Below are 22,475 nucleotides of genomic sequence, written 5' to 3' on the forward strand. Positions count from 1 at the left end.
CCTTAACATTTTTTAAACCAAAGTTATTTATTGTTATTTTATTATTTTAAACTCTTTTTGTTATTAAGTTTATATCCTGACCTAATATAAAATGGTTCCTAATGAGAAAATTAGAGAAACCATTGAAATTTCCTCTCTGTCTCATATCCATTTACTCATCTACCTAACCACCTAATCATCATCATTAAATTCAATGGTTCAAATGGGAGCTTCCTAACATCTGGCTTATGCTATTTTAATTTCCACCAGTTATGGCTTATGTTATTCCCGCAAATAGTGCAGTGCTTTATGGATGAGCTATTAATGCTTTTACTGCCTGTTGAAAAAGACCTGGGCTTTCCAAATCCCTGGCCCTTTCTGTGGAAGCCTGAAGGACAGCCCAGTCCTGGAATGCACACAGCAGGCATGCTTCCAGAGAAATGAAAGTGCTGTAGTGCAGAGTTGAGAGCAGAGGCGTTTTGTAGCCTTCTCTTTCACTGGTGGTGTTTGGGGTTTTCATCTTCGATTTCCCATTTTCAGGAGATGGGATGACAAGAAAAGGAACAGGGCAGCCCCCACTCCTGTTTGTTGGAGTCCGCCACCCCCACCCTTACCTCTTTTAGGTAGAGAAAGGCTGGGGTGAAAAAGACCCTGCATTCTAAAACCTTAAACAATTATGGCACAGTCATTCCTCCCATTCTTATCTCAGCGTCTGTTCAGATGCTAGCGTCCAGATGCTAGAAAAAGGTCTTGCTGTGCCCCTAGGTCAAGTTTCCCGGGAGTTTTTGTGGACCTTCCAGAGGAGTTTACTGATGCTGTGAGGGTGCAGCCTGGTCCATGCTGGAGGCTGGGGCACAAGCCCCCCCACTTTCTTCTCATAGGTTTCGAAAACCAGGTTCCCGCACCCCTTTAGTCCACTTCCTGCCCCAGCATTGACTTCCAGATTGCTGTTCAGAATATCTTTCACTAAGATTCACTTTTATTAAAAAGAAAGACAAAAATAGAGGTCACTATACGTAAAAGAGGGAAGGAGGCCTCTTGGTGGGCTGTGTGTCCTGGGAGTCCCGTATTCCCTCCCTCCGGAGGGAGGCTTGTCTGGAGCCCTGATGGCACATGCACGGCAGGTGCAGTCGTAGGGAATCATGACCTCTGCTTCCACTTTGTGATTTCCTCCAGTTGTTCTGGTTGGATTCTGTAGGACTCTGGTGGAATCTTCTTGTGTGTGTGTGTATTCTTAAAAGGGACAAAAGGAACTTTGACAAGTCAGAAAACAAGACTCAATCCAGGCATGGTACTGTTGGACAGCCTGGCTGCAGTGCTGTAATACATGTTGTATTACACACATGATTGTATTACATAGAGTGCAGTTGTATTACACACAATGTGATTGTATTACATACCGTGCAGTTGTATTACACACGTGATTGTATTACATAGAGTGCAGTTGTATTACACATGTGATTGTATTACATACCGTGCAGCTGTATTACACACGTGATTGTATTACATACCGTGCAGTTGTATTACATACAATGTGATTGTATTACATACAATGTGATTGTATTACATACCGTGCAGTTGTATTACACACGTGACTGTATTACATACAGTGCAGTTGTATTACATACAATGTGATTGTATTACATAGAGTGCAGTTGTATTACACACAATGTGACTGTATTACATAGAGTGCAGTTGTATTACACACAATGTGGTTGTATTACGTACAGTGCAGTTGTATTACACACAACGTGATTGTACTACATAGAGTGCAGTTGTGTTGTATACGTGATTGTGTCATGTACTGTGCAGCTGTATTACATACAACGTGGAGGAGCCCTGTCTTCTGCAGCCCTGAGAGTCAGGGTGCCCATTCACTCTCCCCACAGTCATCAGAGAGCAGGAGGGACAGAAGCATCGACTATGGGGTTTCATAAAGAATATATCCTGTCTGGGCCCCACGGAAATGTTGACAGGAGAAAATTAAACACCCCAGAGAAGAAAAAGCAATACTGGCTGGAAGTAAGGCATTTAAAGGTGCATGTGCTGTGGTGACATTCCCATAGCCAAGGCACCCCCGTCTGTTTCCTTAGGAGTGGTAAGCAGGCTGGGGTAGAGGCACGGGACACAGCGTGGCAAAGTCCCTCACGCTTCCTGAGTCAGACAGACCCCAGCTTGTTTCAGACATTTGTCTCTATGTTGGATGACAAAAAACATCAATCCAGTTAATGTTGAAAGCATAGTCTTGGTTACCACCTTATAGATTCCATCTGAAAAAAATACATTCATATATACTCTGAAATGAGGCAATCAGCAGAAAACATCTGAAATCATCTGATATGGTTCCTTTTAATCTAGGAGCAGAGCGAGAACATGAAGGGATACATCAACCAGCTCTACCAGATCAAGCAGGCTCACAACCCGGAGACCAGGCACATTCGCAGTCTGCTCTGGCACCTGGTTACGTCAGCTGAAGGCCAACGAGCGGCAGAGGCTGCCCGTTTGCAGAACTTTACGGACGCCCAGATTAGAGCCATCGAGGAGCAGTGGTCAGGTCAGCATGGCCCAGGCCATGTGGGCAAGAGGCAGTCAGTTCACTTACACCACATACAAGTACATTATGGCACTTTTATTGCTAATTCTAAGGATACATTTTCATGTGAAAAAAAAGGAAGATAATGCATTGAAAATGTTGAATATTGATTACAGTTTCTAAAAAGATTTCTTTAGTATTGTTAAGATTTCTCCTTGTTGCTAATTAGTCATATAGTGTTCTGCAAAGTCTTCAGAAAAATGGAATTGCCTTCTGGAAATTTCTCTCGACCTAAAAAATTGATTTGGAAATGCATTATGCCTTCGGAGTACTTGCTGTCAGGATAAAGGTTTTGGTGTATTGCATTTACACATGACAGGGTGCCTAGAATGCGTCTAGTGCTGTGAGGGGATCCATACGTCAGCTCTGTCAGTTGCGGTGCGTGTTTGATGGAGTTGATAATCAGGTTGGCATGACAGTATCAATGGTAACAGTCACAATCCAGTTACACTGTAGCTGGCATGAAGGAAGTGGTGGTGGTGGCTTAGTTGTTCAGTCATGTCTGACTCTTGTGACCCCATGGACTGTAGCCTCTGTCCGTGGGATTTCCCAGGCAAGCATACTGGAGTGGGTTGCCATTTCTTTCTCCAGGAGAACTTCCTGACCCAGAAATTGAACCTCGACCTCCTGCACTGCAGGTGGATTCTTTACTAAGCTATTAGGGAAGCCCAGGAATCGGTGGGCGTTTGAGCAAAGGAATGACATGTTGATTATGGTATTTAAGAAAAATTAGTCTGGAGGCAGCAGGATAAGGACGGGCACCGGATTCACCTAGGGGTACATTCTTTATGGGTACAGTTTGCTCCCCCTGAAATGCCTGTCCGTCTAACAGTCGACTTCCTCCCCAGAGCTCGGGCCCCCCATTCCTCAGCATCTGGCAGGGGTTTGTAACTGTGACCTATAGGCAGAAGTGCCCATGGCTTCTCATCTCTACACCCAGCACTTCCCCCACACCTCTTAGGGGTATAAAGTCTACTGAGACATGCCCAGTGGAGTCCTGCCTGGCCAGGAGCTGCAGATTCCATCCGAGGAGCTTTCTGGAAGCTGGCCTGGCAGGTGGGTGCATGCTGGCTGCTCAGGTTGTGGTTAATGTGCTGCAGCAGCAGGACCTGGGAGCTTACTGACCTGCGGATCCTCACTCCAGACTGGCTGAACCAGAAGCGCCAGCCTATCCCAGGGCCATCTGAACGCTGAAGAAAAAGCTCCACGTTGCTTTAAGATTTTCCCTCCCTTCTCCTCAGCTTTGATCCGTGTTAAGCACAGTAGGTGTGTGACAAGAACTCCAAACTCTGGTGCCCCCTAGAAGAACCAGTGAAGGAAGGGCTTTCATGCACTGGGCTTCCTATCTCACAGCTGCCAGAGGGGGAATGAACTTGCAACCACAGCCATGTGGAAACTGAGTTAGAACTGAGTTCCCAGGAAGGAGGCGTCAGCATCTGCCCTTTGTGCTTGGCTCTGGAAAGGAGAGCTTCTGCAAACACGGCCACAGGGCTCTGCTTATTTGGCTGCATGGGGCCCTGGCGACACAGGCCACGCCGGTCAAACACCTAGACAAGGAGCTGGTGCGCACAGACTTTCCAGAACCAGCTGATGAGTTAGACTTTTCAACAAACAGGTGGAAACCGCTGCTCCCTTAAAATGGTCGAGGACAGTTGGCAGATGTGCTCCCCTGAGCCACGGCAGTGCCAGCTAGGTGTCTGAACACGCAGCTTCTCCTTTGGTGACTTAGTCACTCTGGTCCCACTGTCAGCCTGACGGTTCAGTGCCATTCCCCAGCTGAGCATTTGAAAAGTGTAGAACTTTTGTGAGGGGCACGGTGGGTGTGGGATGGGAGGTGGGCAAGAGAGCTGAACCGTCTCATGCAGTTACAGGACAGTGCCCCACAGCTACGAATGGTCTTACTCAGAATGCCTCTTCCTCTTGGGACCTCTACAGGTTCGCGTGTTTGAAGAAGTTCTCTCTGCGTTGAGAAAAGAGAGCTCATGGGCTATTATTTTGCCAGCTGGGATTAACAGCTAAAAAGCACTCTACCAGGGACCGTACTGTCAGGGAAGATGGTTTGAAACCTTATCAGCATGTTAGAGGTGTTATTTATAATTCATGTAATAATCATTTAAGCAGAATATAGGGACATCTGCCATTATTTTCGCTGGTGTAGTTTTACCTGAAACTGAGAACATAAAAGCACATCAGGTTACGAATCCAGTATTGTTTCAAGCAGTGGCAGGTACAAAGGAATAGTGCATGGATGATGTCTACCTTCCATGGTCTTATCCTCCTAGCTCCGGGTTGTTCCCTATGCTTTGAATTTGGTTTCTTTGAAAGAGTGTCCGCAAGAGCCCTCAGAGGCGGCCCACTGCAGTGGGTGAGGGCATGCACTCTAGGTGAGACTGTGTGAGCTTATAGCTCAACTCCGACAGATAATGGGCTGTGTGATTTTGAGCAAGTTCTCTAGAGAACTCACTCCACCAGTGTTCTCAACTGTTAACTAGAAAAGCGTCTGTGTCAAAGGGCCGTTGTGGGATTGAGTGATAGTGCCTGACTTGTAGCAAGTGCTTAATAAAGGTCAGCTATTAATCATGCTATCTGATTTTTTCCAGAAAAGATTCGTCAATTTAAAAGTGAAGCTGACTCAAGGCCCAAGAAATGTGCAGTTTCATAAATGCCTAAAGAAATGAAACTAAAATGATTTTCCATTCAGTATTCAATCCTCTTAAATTCAGTTCTTTAAATGTCATCAAGTTCTTCAGCAGAAGTATTCATTTTCCTTTCAACTATGAAGATGGCAGTGACAGGATTCTCTAACAGATGATGAAATGGTATTATTATACTTTCCAACCACTGAAGTCAAAAAAATTTTGGTTTTGCTTAAAGCAAGTTGTATACGATTTTCCCATTTCTGTCATTTGATGCAATACCTGATAGCTTATCTAGTGATAGAATAATCTACGATTTTGTATATCATGTTTTAAAAATTATGATGGTGGGAACATTATGGTATATGAAAAAAACCAAGGGTTTTAGAACAGACAGACATGGTTTTGCAATTTATTAGCTGTGAGCCTTTGGTCTAATATTCAAGTTCTCAGATCTTTCATTTCCTTCTCCATAGGCTGGGGGAAAAGGCTGTCTCTTCTGTAAAGCTGAGTGATGATGGAGAGTGCCATGCCTGTGAAATGCCTAACCTCGTATCTATAGTACTGAAATGAACTGTTGATTTCTAGTCCACAAGAGAAACTTGCTTTGGAAATTTTGTAGCTGTTGCCTTTAAATAACACCTATATGTAATATAATATTTTACTTAAAACCAGAGGTATATACACCAATGTTTTTTAATCTCTTGGTGATGTAGTTACAGGTGATTTAGTACTTTCCATTTTTTTTCATATTGACCATGCATTATTTCTGTAATCTGAGACAGTTCTGAAATATGAAATCAAGTATTGATTTCTATCAGCTTATGTGTACCTATTCATTATAACTTAAGGCTCTCCATTATCAAATTCTGACTCTAAGTCTGTAAGGCCAGAAATAAAATCGTGAGCAATTCCAGTTATTATATCATGAATTTATAGTTCTATATTTCATCTCATGCTGATTGTAAATGGTACATTTAACTTTTAAAACAGGTTTTAAACAGGTATGATGTTCACATGATGCTAAAAAGTTTAGAGCATTGTTGCCGCCTGAGACCACGGTTTCCAAGGACCATGCTTCAAAATCTGGGTCACCTCTTTATGCAATCATAAACAAAGATGAATACATATTTTTACTGTTTAAGTGTTTTAACTGTTGAATTTCAGTTGAATTGGGCTAATACTAATTACTTGGTGCTGCAGACAATATACAATTTCTAGAGTTTAAAGCTTTAAAAGATGTTTATAATATTCTTAATTACAGTATTCTTAATATTGACGTTAGTCTGTCTATGTGGTTGCGGCTCTGATACTGAAGACCATCCCTAGCTGTCATGTAAGTTCCTTAAAAAGCAGAGCCCAAGACCAAAGTAATGAGCAACTGCTTTTCTCAGGAGTGAAATCCGGGAAGCAGGAGTGAAGGAAAAAGGAAGTGAGATGGGGAAGGAGGGAGAGCTGAGACCAGCGTGATTTATCTAACTGGCTAACACCTGGTATCAAGTACAACTGACTGTTTGACCTCAAGGATGGACAATTTATACAGGGTTTGGAAAGTTAAGAACGGATGTTTGCCCCAGTGGGGTGCTGACTCCACGCTGCAGGTGAGCAGAGACTTCAGATGTCTCGACTCTCTGGTGGGCAGGGAAGGTCTGGGAGGAACAGGCCTGTGGTGCAGGCGGCGGGAGAGGAGGTGCTGTGGGTTTGTGCTCATTGGAGACCAAGAGCCGCCTGCCACAGCAGAAGCTGGCTGTCGTCAGCCAGAACCCACAGCAAGTATAGGGAGGATCGTATGCTATTGCGTGAGAAGGCTCTAATACTCTCCTGGGTTTCCCTGGTGAACACTCTTTAAGACACAGCCAGATGCTTTTATAGTTCAAAAAAGCCTTGGTGTGTCCTTTAGAAAATGGGATATTTACTGACCTCACATTTATTCTCTAGTCCTATTACTACACGAGGCAGTAAGAAAAACTGTATTTCCAGTGGTAAAATTAGAGCACAGGGCTAGGTCATGTTCAGACAGAAAGAGGCTGAAACCACCCACTTCTATGAAAGATACAGAAACCTAGGCTCTACACAAGTTCTTTGGAATCTGCTCATTTTTATGTAAGCCTAAGAACTTTGGGAAAGAGGTGGGGTAGGTAGATCTCATTACTTCAGAGGTGAGGATCCTGCCATTAAGTATCTGGCTCAAGACAGCCCAGTCAGCCAGCAGTAAAACCATCAGAAGCCTGGTCTCTGTTCTCCTAAATCTGTTTGTCCAGATGGCTTCTTCCTTTAGTCCAGCCATGGACAAGTCTCTGCCAGGCCTGGAAGGACAAGTCTCGCCGAATTGTCCAGGGCTATACCACCACAGGACAATGTCTGCATGTTCAGAGCAAAAAAGGGTTCAAAGGTACAGAGTTTCAACAAGGTGAGAAAGAACATGAGAAATAGAATCCTTCTACTAGGAAACCGCTTTTTGATGTTTCGGTGACTCTGTTTTTGTGCTAGTAAAATGTTTTTCCTCTTTTAACATTAAAAATTTTACTCATAGGTATTGCTATTTCCCCTATTTTTAATTGTTAGAATCCTAGAAAAATGAGGACTAATATACTAAAGTCACAAAAAAACTCTGTGGTATTATTATTCTTGGCTTTTATCTTTTAAATTTTCAAATAATACCTTAGTCTCTATTAGTATAAATAATTTTTTAAAATCAAGTTCTCTTTCAAAGTTTACTTGGTAACACTGGAAATGATTTAGCCTTTTACAAAAACAGGATTTATGCACTTTGATATAATCAGTGACACATTGACCCTATTAAAAAAATTAAGTCCAGTTTCTTTTTTAATTAAAAAAAACATTTTACTTAATTGCTTAAATAAAAAATAACATTAAAATAATTCTACATATAGTTACAAAGGATGGTACAGCTTGAAAAAGTCTCTTGTAACTTTGAAAAAATGAACATGATATATCCATAATGTTCTAAGAATATGAAATTTTAAAAACTAAAGACTTCTAATTCTTGGTAAAGCCAGAATTAAAAGTCCTCTACATGAACATATTCATTTTAGTCAACCACTTTTATGGACTGAATGCTTGTGAGAGACTGGGTGTGAGTTGATCTGGTTCCAAGAGACCTGGAAGCTGAGGTACTACCTTCAGGATGAATGGTCCGCGGATATTTTGCTGCAGTAGCTTGAGGAATGGTTTGCTGAAAAGCAAAAATATACTTTAAACAATTCTATAAAATTATACATAATAAATATTATTTCAATATTATTTCATTATCTACAGTTTAACCCAACAAACATTAGTACATGTAGATTCCTATTAGGGTCTTCCATTTAGAAAAGTCATCTTTAAAATACTTGACATAAAATTATACATATCATATCAAAACATTCACTGTGCATTTCAAAAGCTCTATGATACAGCTTTTGCTTAGGAAATGGACAAAACCTCTTGAAACAAAGATCCTCATGTCAGATTCCATTTAATTAGAGTTCCTCTTTAAAGAAATAAAAAATAAGCTCCTTTCTTGAAGTATTTTATATAAATGTTTCTTTGTACATAAATAACTGGATAACTGCTACAAATGGAAGAGATTTTTGCAAATGGTATGAAATTTTAGTTGCTAACCACCTGATCTGACCATAAAAAAAGAGCTATTTCTCCTTAGGGATAATAGGCAAGAGAACTGCAGAAACAGACCATGGTACCACTGGCATTGTGTCTACAAAACATAGCACAGAACCAAGTAGCCTTGCTGCTGCTGCTGCTGCGTCGCTTCAGTCGTGTCCAACTCTGTGCGACCCCATTAGATGGCAGCCCATCAGGCCCCACCATCCCTGGGATTCTCCAGGCAAGAACACTGGAGCGGGTTGCCATTTCCTTCTCCAGTGCATAAAAGTGAAAAGTGAAAGTAAAGTTGCTCAGTTGTGTCTGACTCTTCGCGACCCCATGGACTGCAGCCCACCAGGCTCCTCCATCCATGGGATTTTCCAGGCAAGAGTACTAGAGTGGGGTGCCATTGCCTTCTCTCCAAGTAGCCTTAGGGGTAAGCAATTATCCAGCAGACGGAGCTCCAGTGTCAGAAATCTGGAGAATGGTTTATTAGTAAGTAACTGTTTCTAATAGTTCTAGTTCTTGGGATCCTGGAATAAAATGAAAAATAGTACAGAGGACTGCCACTGTGCCTGTTACACAATCCAAAGCAGGTAATAATGGAAGCAGTGTATGGCTATTTAATTCATGGCCAATTACTGAAGAGTCATTGGACATACTAAATAAACAAAAGGCAGTTAGATAAATATCAAACAGGGGTTTTAAGTCTTTATAGTTTCTTGGTTCTTTTTCTGTAAAGTATCACTCCAATCAGTACAAAACCACAGTTTGTCGGAATTAAAAATAAACACATGTGCTCTCTTTACATCTTATCTTACAAATGGACAGTCTCTCTCCCCCATTTCTATATAAATATCCTATGTGCTGATCAAAACAGAAATGAGTTCATTTCCTCTCATCTTTGATAACTAAGCTCACATTTTCAAAAATACGTAGAGAACTCATCTAAGGACTTTCAAAGTCTGTCCAACCTACAGAGGCTAAGATGATTCTCCACCCTCCACGTGTTCAGTCTGGACTCGGTACTTCCATCTCAGTCTGCAGCCTCACTGTCGGACTTCACCTGAGGCTAAATTTAAACAATCAATCCAGCTTCTTTTGACTTAATCATCTAGCAACAATCTAGTATCCACAAAAAAAAGCATTTACAATCATTCCTTGCATCTTTTTGACGTATTAAGTAGACAGGAATGTTTTTAAGACTGCAAGTTTATATAGAGGGCATTCTCTGTTATAATAAAATCAATCTTTGTTTCTCTTTAGGGATGTGTTCTCATAACTTTTAGAAATTAAACTTTTTGAGATAATTGTTGATTCATGTATGATTGTAACAAATAACAGGAGATATCCCATGTGTCCTTCTCTAGTAATTTTTATTAAATTAAATTTGTTTATGGCTTTACAGTTTACAAAGTGCCTTTATGCATCTCATTTAATTTTCACAGTACCTCATTTAATCCTGCATCCTGACAGTTAACTCTAGGAGCTAAGTACTCTTATTGCTCCTGTTTTACACATCAAAAAAATGGAGGCTCTAATATTTTTTGATTTGTATATGATCACAAAGGAAGTAATTAGCTAAACTAAGGCATTAACTCAGGTTTTCTCATTTATTTTTGCTTAAATTCCATGTACTTTTCTTTATATCCCATGAATTTATTGCAACCTGATTTTTCCCCCAAGTTAGAAATATGTTGACAATTGTATTTGAAAAAGTAGGAAGCAGACTTCCAAAAAAAAAAAAAAAAAAAAAGGAGCAAAAATTAAACACCATAAAAGTAGATAAGTTTTTCTTAGGGTAAAAAATATGCTATATGGATAGCAATTAATGAGTAAACAGTTTTTGTCTTTTTAAAAAAATTATTGAGAAATCATTTATGTATTTTGCCCTTTTGGCCATCAACACACTGGATTACTTTTTGTATTTGATAATTTTTATACTATCCCGGATGAGCCCCTACCCTCATTCCCTAGTGGCTCAGATGGTAAACCATCTGCCCACAACACCGGAGACCTGGGTTCGATTCCTGGGTCAGGAAGATCCCCTGGAGAAGGAATGGCAACCCACCCCAGTATTCTTGCCTGGAGAATCGCATGGACAGAGGAATCTGGGGGGCTACAGTCCACGGGACCGCAAAGAGTCGGACACGACCGAGTGACACACACACAGCACACAACTGACAAGAAACAAGTCTCTGAAATTCATCTCTTAAAATAGGAAAGGTACACATATAAAGCAGATGTGACCATTTAAGTATATAAAGACTGTGGTCGTAAAGGCACAACAAGTACCAGTTATCATGGATTTTGATCTTCTCCTCAACATGGCATTTAAGTGCTTATTAGTCTATCATCTCTCAGGAAAAAGGTTTTGTGACCAAAAGTTATCAAAAGCAGACTCACCACTGTGACCGGATGATGTTTTTCCACAACAACGGAGCTCATGGGAGGAGAAACTCCCATTATAGCCAAACTGCTACTGATTCTGTTTTTTGAAGCAAAATCACACCTCCCTGTGATCCGGGCCGTGATTGTTCTCCCAGCTTTCTGTTGCGCTGATGTCACCACCCTGGGCCCATACTATAAAAGAAATACCTGGTTGGCAGAAAATCTATGGCAAAATCTACGGTACTTTTGCTTCTGTAACTTGAAAATACACAGGCGCTTAAAATAATTGTATATTCAACCAACTCTAACATGGGGAAAATTTTTTAAACAAGACAAAAAACATAACATAAAACCAACCATTTCAAATACCCCTTTAACCTTGGTATTCCAGCTATTTTATAGGATTTTAGGAACTTCTAAAGCTTTATTTTGAAACAGCTACAGATTCATGGGAAGCGGCAAAGAGTGCACGAGAGGCCCCACGTGTGCAGCACCCAGCCTCCTCCAACGACTGCACCTTAGACAATTACTGCATACTTAGAGCAGCAAAGCCGGCAAGTCGGCCCTGGCACGGATGCCACTTTATCACATGTGGACTTCCGTAACTATCACTGCAATCAAGATACACAGCTGTTCCATCACCACAAGGCTCTCCCTCACACTGTCCTTTCTTTAGAGTCATATCCATCTCCCTTCCCAAACAATCCCTATTCTTCAGAACCACTAATCTGTTTAATGAACGACCCTTATGGATAAATTACCAGTACACATATGCTTTTCTGTCTTCCCCTTTTCCTTATGGCATTGTTAATATAATTTTTCTTCACGAATAGGTTTTTCTTTTTTGGTGGGGGGCGGGGGATCGCACTATGTGGCTTGTGGGATCTTAGTTACCCGACCAACGATGGAACCCAGTCCCTCAGCAGTGAAAGCACGGAATCCTAACCACTGGACCTTCCTTTTCCTTTGAGAGCTATTTGCAGTGTATTGCAAAAAAATGGGATGATCATATCAAAAGGTAATGCCAGGTTTTACAGCTTTTGTTGCTTACAGTTGGACAATACTCCAGCTGGGCAAAAATTAAAAGGAGTAAGAAAAAAGGGAAATGGCATATTTAGACAACTCTAATATTTGTATTTAGTATCTGACATGGAAACAATGCAGATTATTGCTCAAGAGTACAGGGCTCTGAAGCCAGATTTTCAAACTCTGAATTCAAACTGCATTAGTAACTGTGTCCACTGGCAAGTTATTCTCCCTAGCCCTCAGCTTCCTCATTTATGAAACAGGGAGAGCAGCCCCAGCTGACTAATGCTAGCCTTTCACTTTCCGTTCAGATGAAGAGTGAAGAGAAACCTTACTGAACAGCTTAAAAATCTAATTCCAACTCTTCCAATTATTTCAACTGGAGTTATAAAAAGTCAAGTGCCATCTACTGTTCCACTTTGTGAACTACAATAGTACATTTGCTAAACAGCACACGTTCAGTACACGTGCTGTCAAAGCGAGCACATATATTTTTTGAAAATTATTTTCATCATGAAATTATGATATTTTAACACACTGATGATGTCTGCAGAAATGAAATAATTTTACAGATGAAAACGTTCTTTCACTAGAACAGTATACCTCCCTTCTTCGGTTATTTGTCTCCTGATACTCTGCAGTTTACTTTCTATACACACCTCCTTCAGGTCCTGGAAATATTGAGGAAGACTAGAAAACGTTTTGGAAGGAAAGGAAGTTTCTGTGATTCAAATGAAGAGAAAGACAGCCGGTCCTGAATCACAAATCTCTCTTCTTTTCCTGTGTCCAGCAACAATGGTTTCATGTAAGGTAAGTAATCCAAGTAATGTATTTGTTTCTGCTTTTGTCATTATGGTTCTTTCCAAAAGCAAGAAGACATATTTGAGGTAAATCTGAGTATTTAATTTAGAGGATGAGATGGTTGGATGGCATCACTGACTTGATGGACATGAGTTTGAGTAAGCTCCAGGAGTTGGTGATGGACAGGGAGGCCTGGTGTGCTGCAGTCCATGGGGTCTCAGAGTCGGACATGACTGAGCGACTGAACTGAGTATTTAATTAAATAGAAAAGGAAGAAAACTAGCATGATACCTACAGATTAGTTTGTCATTCTCCTTTCTCTCTAAAGGCTGTACTTACGTCAATGAAATGGAATGTGTGACTGTTCTAAAGGAGAATGTAGTTGGAGGGATGGGGGAAGAAAAAGGCCTATCTAATATTGTGTTTTTTAGGTTTCAAAGACTTCAAAATTGTCTCAGGTAACCAAACTGTTTCAAAAAGTAATAAAAAAGGGTGGTAAACAGACTCATTCATTGGGTTCTTCCTACACACATTCAGATTCAGATACAAACCCAGATGTACAAATGTACGTGTAGTCATATTTTAGAAGGGAATTTTGAAAAATCTAGCTCTCTGTGTTATCTGGATATGCATATGAATGACAAACCACCATGTTTATTTAAATGAGATCATTAGTATAGGATCTCACTTCAAAATGTGTAATCATGAGAAATAAACACAGCTGAACACATGCCAGTAGAACTGTAGTATCTTTCTAAATCAAAACTCCCCGACACATTCAAATTTCTTTTAAGTCATATTTTTTTTAAGCCTCTTTGAATGAGGAGCAAAAATACGTTGAGATTTGCAAAAATAGATTTAAAAAATTTCCCCCTAAAGTTAGTAGCTTTCCAAAGGCAGAAATTCAAGTCAGCAGGAATACTTCAGATGACTAATCGTCCAGTTGACTCAATATGTTCCCTTAGCTACAGAGAGCTGCCGAGCACTATGAGAGCACATCTCCAATCTAACTCTTTTAAAACCTAAAACCTACTCGGCCATCTTTCTTCCTTTCATGTAAGTGGTTAGGGTCAGGGAGGAGAGGGAGACAAGCAAATAAGAATCATCCCAGTGCCTTTATAGAAGGCTTTGTGCCAGATCCAAGCCAGAGTAGGGAAGAAGGGCATATGGTTATTTTTAAAAAGCCCTGCAGAGTTGAATTTGATAAACTTGGCCAGTATCCTTATGCCCTTTGAGAGACACTGAAGAATACAGGTTTCACAACAGGAGGCCAGGAAGTCAGAACCATGATATGCAGATAAATAGTTTGATTAATTGAACTTCAGGTAAATTCTCCCACAAGTACTCCATCCTCCTTCAGTACTCTTCCCCCTCTATGCTGCTAAGTCGCTTCAGTCGTGTCCGACTCTGTGCGACCCCAGAGACGGCAGCCCACCAGGCTCCCCCGTCCCTGGGATTCTCTAGGCAAGAATACTGGAGTGGGTTGCTATTTCCTTCTCCAATGCATGAAAGTGAAAAGTGAAAGTGAAGTCGCTCAGTCGTGTCTGACTCGTAGCGACCCCATGGACTGCAGCCCACCAGGCTCCTCTGTCCATGGGATTTTCCAGGCAAGAGCACTGGAGTGGGGTGCCATTGCCTTCTCCTCCCCCTCTATGGACCCCTCTATTAGCAGCTAGTGACTTTAGGAAAAACAATTGCTATCTTCATTCCAATTATAAATGAAAACTTAAAACCTAATCAAATTAAGATGGAGTCACTACAGAGTAGCATTAGTATCTGCCATCCATGAAGAGGGAAGGCCTCCCTGGTAGCTCAGGCAGTAAAAAATCTCCCTGCAACGTGGGAGACCCACGTTTGATCCCTGGTTCCGGAAGATTCCCTGGAGGAGGGCATGGCTACCCACTCCAGTATTCTTGCCTGGAGAATCCCATGGACATAGGAGTCTGGTGGGCTACAGTCCATGGGAATCACAGAGTCGAACACAACTGAGTGACTAACACAGACAGTTGAACAGAAAATGTACAGAAGAGCCATTAGCCTCCTAGACCCTTGAAACTTTCTTTCCTTTAAAACGTTCTTCATTTTTAATTATCACTCCTGTAATAGAATTGTCAGGTATTATTTTCACTATAAATTAATGTTTTAGTTAATTTGTATATTAAATATTTTCTGTGGATTGGCCTAAAGACCATCTAGATTTTTTTTTCTCCATGGCAAAATAGGTTCTGAGTTCAAAATATCCACTATACAAATTAGTTTGGAACCCTTTTCCCAGCACAAGCACCTACATTACTGTACTGACCATTTCCTCCTGTGCAGCAGAAGCTGTAGCTATCAGCCCAGCGCCATGGGGGGCAGAGACCGAGACGTGGGCTGAGGAAGAGGAAGTGGCGCCGGCAGAGGTGACGGAAGCCGCCGAGGGAAAGGCAGCCGCGCAGGTGGCTCCGAGGGCCGCTGCTGGTGGGGACGGCGGCGCTGCGCCCGCTGAGGGCACCGGAGCGGCTGAAGCATCCAAATGAGCAGAAGGAGGCTCTTTCCCTTGAACACCAGGCCCATACTCTTCCCTTTTATTGGTTGTGAAATCTGTTCCTAGAAACCACACATTAATTCCATTAACACGTTTCCAAGTTAAGATTACTTTTCTCTTCCCAACAAGGAAAATCCGTCCTAGCTAAAATTTGGTCCCACAGAAATACAGAAATGTGTTATCACTGGATATGTCAGTAGGGTTCAGTGAATACACTATGTCAGTGTTGACTGGTTAATGTCAGCATTAACCATTAAAGACTTCAGACCACTTTGACACATGACAGTTAATGAGTGATTTGCTTTTATGTGAAAAGAAAAAAAAAAATTAGGTACTCACCTGGGACCTTACAACCACTACAATAATACGGTCACACTGTGCCTAAGGATTTATGTTCTTTCCATTATTTCATACAACTACCCTGATAAATGGCCTGGTATTTAGATCTTTAGAATAATTTTCTGATAATCACCCTACCCTCTTCATTTACCATCTATCACTGCTATTCTAACAAGACCAATGAATTTTTTTTTAAATAAACTTTTTAGAGACATTTTAGGCTCACAACTAAACTGAATGAAAGTATGGAGTTCCCATATACTCCCTGTTCCCACATACCCACAACCTCCCCTACAATGGATATTATGCACACAGTGATACATTTGTTATAGTCGATTAACCAACACTGACACATCACTGTCACTCACAACTTGTGGTTTAAAAACCAATGTATTTTTAATTCTTGATTTTTTCAGCAAACAGTAATAGATCAGTTTGTAACACTAAAATCTTTACTTTTGATACTGTAGAAGAAATGAATTCTTGCAGGTAGATTATATGTCATGAATTAAGAGCATATTTGTACACAACTGATTTAGTGACACATATATAGTAACCTTTTCTCAGAACTGAAACTTAGTCTTAGATCAAAGAAATATAAAATGTCAGCTTCCAGAAGCTAGGATGAAGGGTCCTATTCTAGATTTTTCCCTCTCAGTATGAGGATTTGGTTAAAATTTCCATTTGAGACTGTATATGCACGCGTGCTTAGTCGCTCAGTCAAATCTGACTCTTTGTGACCCCATGAACTGTAGGCTGCCAGGCTCCTCAGTGCATGGATTCTCTAGGCAAGGATACTGGAGTGGGTAGCCATTCTCTTCTCCAGGGGATCTTCCTGACTCAGGAAATGAACCCAGATCTTATTCTTTACCATCTGAGACACCAGGGAAATCCATATATACCTGATATCAAACATCAGGTGAGGATTTCAATATTCAGTCACTGAGATGTTTCAGAATATTTGAATAGAGGGCATTGTGTAACCCTATGTTTAAATGGTTTTCTATGTTGTCCTCTTTCCATCTAGAAATTTGGGCTACTATGTAAGTTCTTGTCTTGAGAATATCTTTATATAAAATTGAGCAACAGTTACTTCATTAACAAAGTTTAATGAGGATTATAATGCCTAGGTCCTTTGAAATAATTTGGAGAGACTAATTCAATATAAAAAGTTAAGACATGGGCATTATGTCAGCAAACTTAAGGGCATTATGTCAGCAAGCTAAACATTTTTTTCTTGTGCTTTTAACGTATCTCTTTACATGATCTGAGAGACGATTCAAGCCTTTAGAGAGAAAAGCTTCTTGGGATGAAGCTTTTCCTTATGGCGATGGTTTAATTGCAGATTCAAAAATCAGAAGGAAATTTCAGTGGATTAAGTGTATAGCTTCCATAAACACATTTCAAGAAATTACCATTGTAACTTGATAAGATACGATTTATTTTATGTAAACATCATTGCAAAGCAAGGAGTAGAAGCTCAGCTAGATTTATTACTGTGCACGAGAGTAAGTACCTATCTCAATTATTCTTTTTCTTTTCCAATATAAAGTTTGCTGAATGTACAAGAAGAGTTTATCACTTAGGGTATAGAATTTTTTAGGGGGTGGTGGGGGGCTCTGTCAGGCAATTACCTAGAAACAAAGATTGTCTTGGTTTGATCTGAAATGTAAAACTTGAAGCTATTCTTGAACTAACATGGAAAAATAAAATGGCTATTGTTTCAAAAAAATGATAGAACTATATTGTTGACAAGATATGAATTAAGTTTATTTTCTACAAACTGTTATTGATGAAGACATGGATAATATGTTCATGTTTCTGAAAAGTAATCTGTACATGGCGGGAGGGAATAATAAATATTATTTCTAACCAAAAAAATAAAAAAAATAAAAATAAATAAAAAGACTGCTTTTGCTTTGAAAACACACATACACACTGAGTTTTAACATGTTTTTCATAAAGTGACTCTGATTGTCTACTTTTAGGTGGGCGGCAGACTTATCAGGTATGGAACCAGTATCGTAATTATTCTAACTGGACACATTTTTCAGCTAGAAAGTATTTTTATACTGTTCCTAAAACTACTTTAAAAATTGGCAGGTATCCTTTTAAAGGCCATTTGTATTGTCACAATTTGTCTACCTCACAGAAACTTCTCGGAGATGGCAATGGCACCCCACCCCAGTACTCTTGCCTGGAAAATCCCATGGACGGAGTAGCCTGGTAGGCTGCAGTCCATGGGTTGCTACGAGTCAGACACGACTGAGCGACTTCACTTTCACGTATTGGAGAAGGAAATGGCAACCCACTCCAGTGTTCTTGCCTGGAGAATCCCAGGGACGGTGGAGCCTGGTGGGCTGCTGTCTATGGGGTCCCAGAGTCGGACACGAATGAAGCGACTCAGCAGCAGCAGCAGGAGAAACTTCTATCTGAACTATAAGATTTATTAGGACACTATACAATATGATGCACTGAGGATTATGGCTAGCAAATTATTGGAAGAAATTAAAAAAATTATAAAAAACAATTATCTTCAGGGGACCAGGAATAATTTTCTTTTCTCTTGAGAATTTTAAAAATTCTATTTTAATAGCTGTTATTAAAATGCCACAAGACTTAATTATCACAGAGCAAGCCCAGCATTAGATTACAATGAGCTTTTGCCTTTGGTAGCTTCATCAATACTAGAGTGTACTGCTGATGTGTGTCTTACTATTCCTGCCATCTTTTTCTTCCATTGTTATAATAAACAAAGCACACGGCCACGCAAAACCTCTCAGATTCCAGAACCTGGCATTAGCTACAGATGACAATAGACTTCAAGGCAACAGGAGCAAAATAAGTCACATTGTATAACGATCAAAATACACATCAGAAATCCTACTATGCATATTTGCCCGTAGGAGACACTGCTGTATTTGAATTTAAAAATTTAAGATGGTAAATATATTGAGGTGGTAAAACACTGTATCCTAAGTCAATTCACAACCTTAAGTAGGTTATGTTAAATAGACTTCTTGTAATCGAATGTAGCAAGTTCTAATGATTCTAAGTTCTCACTGCACTTGTGAAACCCAGTACATGTTTTTATAAGTAGATAGTTAACTTCTTCAATTTAATATATTCAACTTGCTAACAATTAAAACTGAAAGCAGATTCTTCAATCACTGGACATGGTACATTTGTTTCCAGCATTACTACTCAATTAAAAGCCCACTTGTTGGAGAAATCAAGTACTCATTTGGGTATCAGCAAGATAAAGATTCAGTCTTGAGGGTCTATCTGAGCCTAAGTCTCTAACTTGCCAGGGGGCCACAGATCACGACTGCTTTAGAAAGAACACAACTTGCCTGAACTCACCACCATCCACAGCACACACATTTGAAATAAAAAATATTTGTTGGTGCTTTGAAATGAGGGCATAACAAGCACAGACAAGTTGTTCACAGGACTGAAATCATATTAACGATGTTACAAAATAAAATTGTGTCACTGATGAATAATCTGATTTTCAAGCAGGATTTAAAAATACTGCAAAAATGTTCACATATTTATATACATTAAGTTTATGAGGCCAACTTAAGACTGCAACAATTATATCATTACTAGCCTCTTACATGTTAAGTGTTTTTTGTCTTTTAAAGTGCTTGCAATTGTATTTCATTGCATTTTCACAAGAACCCGCTATAAAGCAGGTAATGAAGATTTATATTATCTTCTTTGTTCATAGAAGAAATTTTAGTTTTCTAAAACCCAGTGAGCAAAATAGGCCCCATTGTAAATTGGTGGCAAAGCTGTTTTATGTCATGAGGATGATAAGAATCATTCAGATCTGAGCCAATACATGAACTTTTCTTGACACAGCATTATTTTAGTTGACTTCTATAGATAGGCCTATATTTGTATTTGTTGAAATGAGTTTTAGTTGAGGCCTCTCTTACACTGGAAGACAAGCAAAAATGGGGAACCATGAATAGACAAGAAATATTTAATCAACAAAACAGTTCAAGGCATTTGGCTACTTAGGAAAAAAACAGAAATTTTATACTTAAAGGCATTACCATTATAGTTAAAAGAGCTTTAAAATAATGTTATATATTCAAAGCATTATTACAGCACTGAGCCTAAATATTAACAGTTTACTGGATCAGATATAAGATACTGTAAGTAACCATGACAGAGAGAATTTTCATGGCAGATTTAAAACTGGATATAACATTATGATATTTAAAATAGTGTTTGGATAAGATACTGGATAAGAAAATTAGTGCTGCAGACCACACCAGTCACTGAAATCTCCTCAAATCCTTTTTGAAAGTAGGCAGAGAATCTTAAATAAACACTAACCTGTATCACCTCTGTTCTGAAATATCGTCATGGCCTCAAGATTTAATGCACACACACCCCTCATGAAGGCTTTCTTCATGGAATCTTCAAAGTGCTCTTTTTCATGCTGCATCCTTTGGATCTCAGCTTTTGCATTTTCCAAAGCTCCAGTTAACTAAAATCAGGAGAATTTTTAAAAAGAAGAAAAAAAACTGAGCTACAAGGAAGAATATCATTTATTGTTTTAAAAAAGAGACTTCTTATACTGTGAAGTTATTTTCGTATGAAATACTAAAATCACTTTAGCATACTTCTTCCACGGAGTCACACCACAGTGAATGAAACTTGAGAAACAGGTTTCTTCGCCATTGAGTGATGGCTACTCAACTTTTTAATTTTTACTTAAAAAGGAGAAAATAAAGCAAAAAATGTCTACCAGAGCAACTTTGGCTTCATAGTCATTGGAAATCTGGACACAGACTTCTTCAGCTCTGGCTTGACAAGCTCGTTCCACCACCTCTTTCCACTGCTTCTGTACTACGGCCCGCCAGCCTCTCCAGACTTTCTTCAGTAAAGTTCGCTGAAAATACTGGTCAGCTAGTTTACTTTCATAAACCTGAGTGAAAGTAATACACAAACCCAAAACACAGTGGACTGGTAAATACACTGGCAGCAGCAATACAGAACATAGCCTGTGGGGTAAGCGGGGTGCCTGCGTTACCACTTCACAGCGCGTACTCACGCTCTTCTCATGTGCAGACGGGACGGGCTTAGGGAGGTTAAGCGACACGCCCAGCCCACACAGGCAGAAAGTGCAGAGCCAGCCCTGCCTCATTCCAGAGTCTAAGCTCCTATCCATTACATCACGGCTTCATGCAACTCATCAAGGCAGGGGAGACACAAAACACCCGATGGAAGAAAATGAGTGACTTGCCCATGCTATCTTGGTTATGAATCTGATGACCTTCTGGCCAAGAACAGGACTAGGAGCTGGATGGCAGAAAGGGTGGCGGTGTGGCTCGAGACGGCCCTTTCTCTCCAGCTTGGCGGCCACCGTAAGCAGATGAGTTTACACACTCTGCCATCATATTTTACAGCAAACTTTTGCCATCATATTTTATAGAAAATTGATCCTAGCAGGAACACATGCTATTCTTCTATCAAAGAATTTAAAGTCTCCTGAAGAAGCATTTCCAATTTTCAATTTTCTTAAAAAAAATTTTTATTCAAAAAGTGATGGCAACTTAAACTCTTTCAACTAACATTTGAATATAATATATTATCATTATGTCACCCAATAAATAACCTTCCAAATAGGACTCAATTTTAAATAGCCCTTTTAAATACGGTTAATGTAGATTTAATCTACTGGGAAATAAAGGAAAGCACTAAGAAGCACTCTTAAAGGAGAAATCGTACTCCATGACAGTAACAGCCTTTTCCTTAAATATTACTCTCTTGGAACTAAATGCATAAAGATTACTCCATGACTCACATGATTATCATAAATAAAATACATCTATACGTATGTATCTCCATCCCCTACATTCTTGAGTCTTTGTCTTCTTGTGGGATACATATATACTTTCATACTTTTCTACTTCTGATACAACCATCTACTATTTTCAATTTATATTTACACTGATATACTTAATTAAAATAAATTAATTAAAATTTAATAAATTAATTAAAATTTAACATATCACGTAATTAAAACAAAACATATTCAAGTTTAAATTATACATAAACTCAGAACAATTTTTAAAAATCTTTATGGACATGGATTTTTAAAATTCTTATTGAGGCAAATTACACAACAAACATTTATGCAACTTTATAATGTATAAATATAGTACTGCCTCTTTAAAGATGATAATTCAGGCATTTTAGAAGTAGAAACAATATAGGAAGCTTATGATATGCTAAAGATGATAAATTCATGTAATTAAATCTGAGGTCGAATTAGTTAAAGGGGTTCCATAACCAGGACATATGTAATTTAGGTACACTCTGTATTTAACCTACCATGAGGCAGAAAATGTGTATCAACAAGTCAACAAAATATAAGGAAGTATTTTTTCCCCAAACTGTACCAACATCAAGTTTAAAATAAGAGTAACATTAAATTAATTAATTTTGACTTATTAAAAAACAAGTCTTTCTCTGACTTGAACAAGAGTTCTAATACGTGATTCTAAATGCTTCTGAGTTCAGAAGTCTAATAAATATCAATCAGCTTTTGTTTTTC

General features: G+C 39.5%; 2 protein-coding genes across 11 annotated transcripts in view; one reads left to right on the plus strand and one right to left on the minus strand.

Moving 5' to 3' along the window:
• ANKDD1B (ankyrin repeat and death domain containing 1B) overlaps positions 1-5,234 on the plus strand; it is a 73,880-nt gene extending 68,646 nt beyond the window's left edge. The window contains 4 exon segments of the mRNA XM_070796807.1: positions 2,338-2,553; positions 4,036-4,134; positions 4,691-4,799; positions 5,173-5,234. Of these exon segments, the coding sequence (XP_070652908.1) occupies positions 2,338-2,553; positions 4,036-4,134; positions 4,691-4,799; positions 5,173-5,234 (486 nt within the window).
• Positions 937-22,475, minus strand: part of POC5 (POC5 centriolar protein) — a 37,058-nt gene continuing 15,519 nt past the window's right edge. For all 10 annotated transcript variants that reach the window (XM_070796862.1, XM_070796860.1, XM_019968066.2 and 7 more), the window contains 5 exons: positions 20,664-20,843; positions 20,249-20,402; positions 15,335-15,621; positions 11,221-11,397; positions 937-8,404 (listed from right to left, as the gene is read on the minus strand). In XM_070796862.1, the coding sequence (XP_070652963.1) occupies positions 8,261-8,404; positions 11,221-11,397; positions 15,335-15,621; positions 20,249-20,402; positions 20,664-20,843 (942 nt within the window). In that variant the 3' untranslated portion in view covers positions 937-8,260. The remainder of the gene's footprint in view (positions 8,405-11,220; positions 11,398-15,334; positions 15,622-20,248; positions 20,403-20,663; positions 20,844-22,475) is intronic.

Source organism: Bos indicus, chromosome 10, assembly GCF_029378745.1.
Source record: "Bos indicus isolate NIAB-ARS_2022 breed Sahiwal x Tharparkar chromosome 10, NIAB-ARS_B.indTharparkar_mat_pri_1.0, whole genome shotgun sequence".
Classification (NCBI taxonomy): Eukaryota; Metazoa; Chordata; class Mammalia; order Artiodactyla; family Bovidae; genus Bos; species Bos indicus.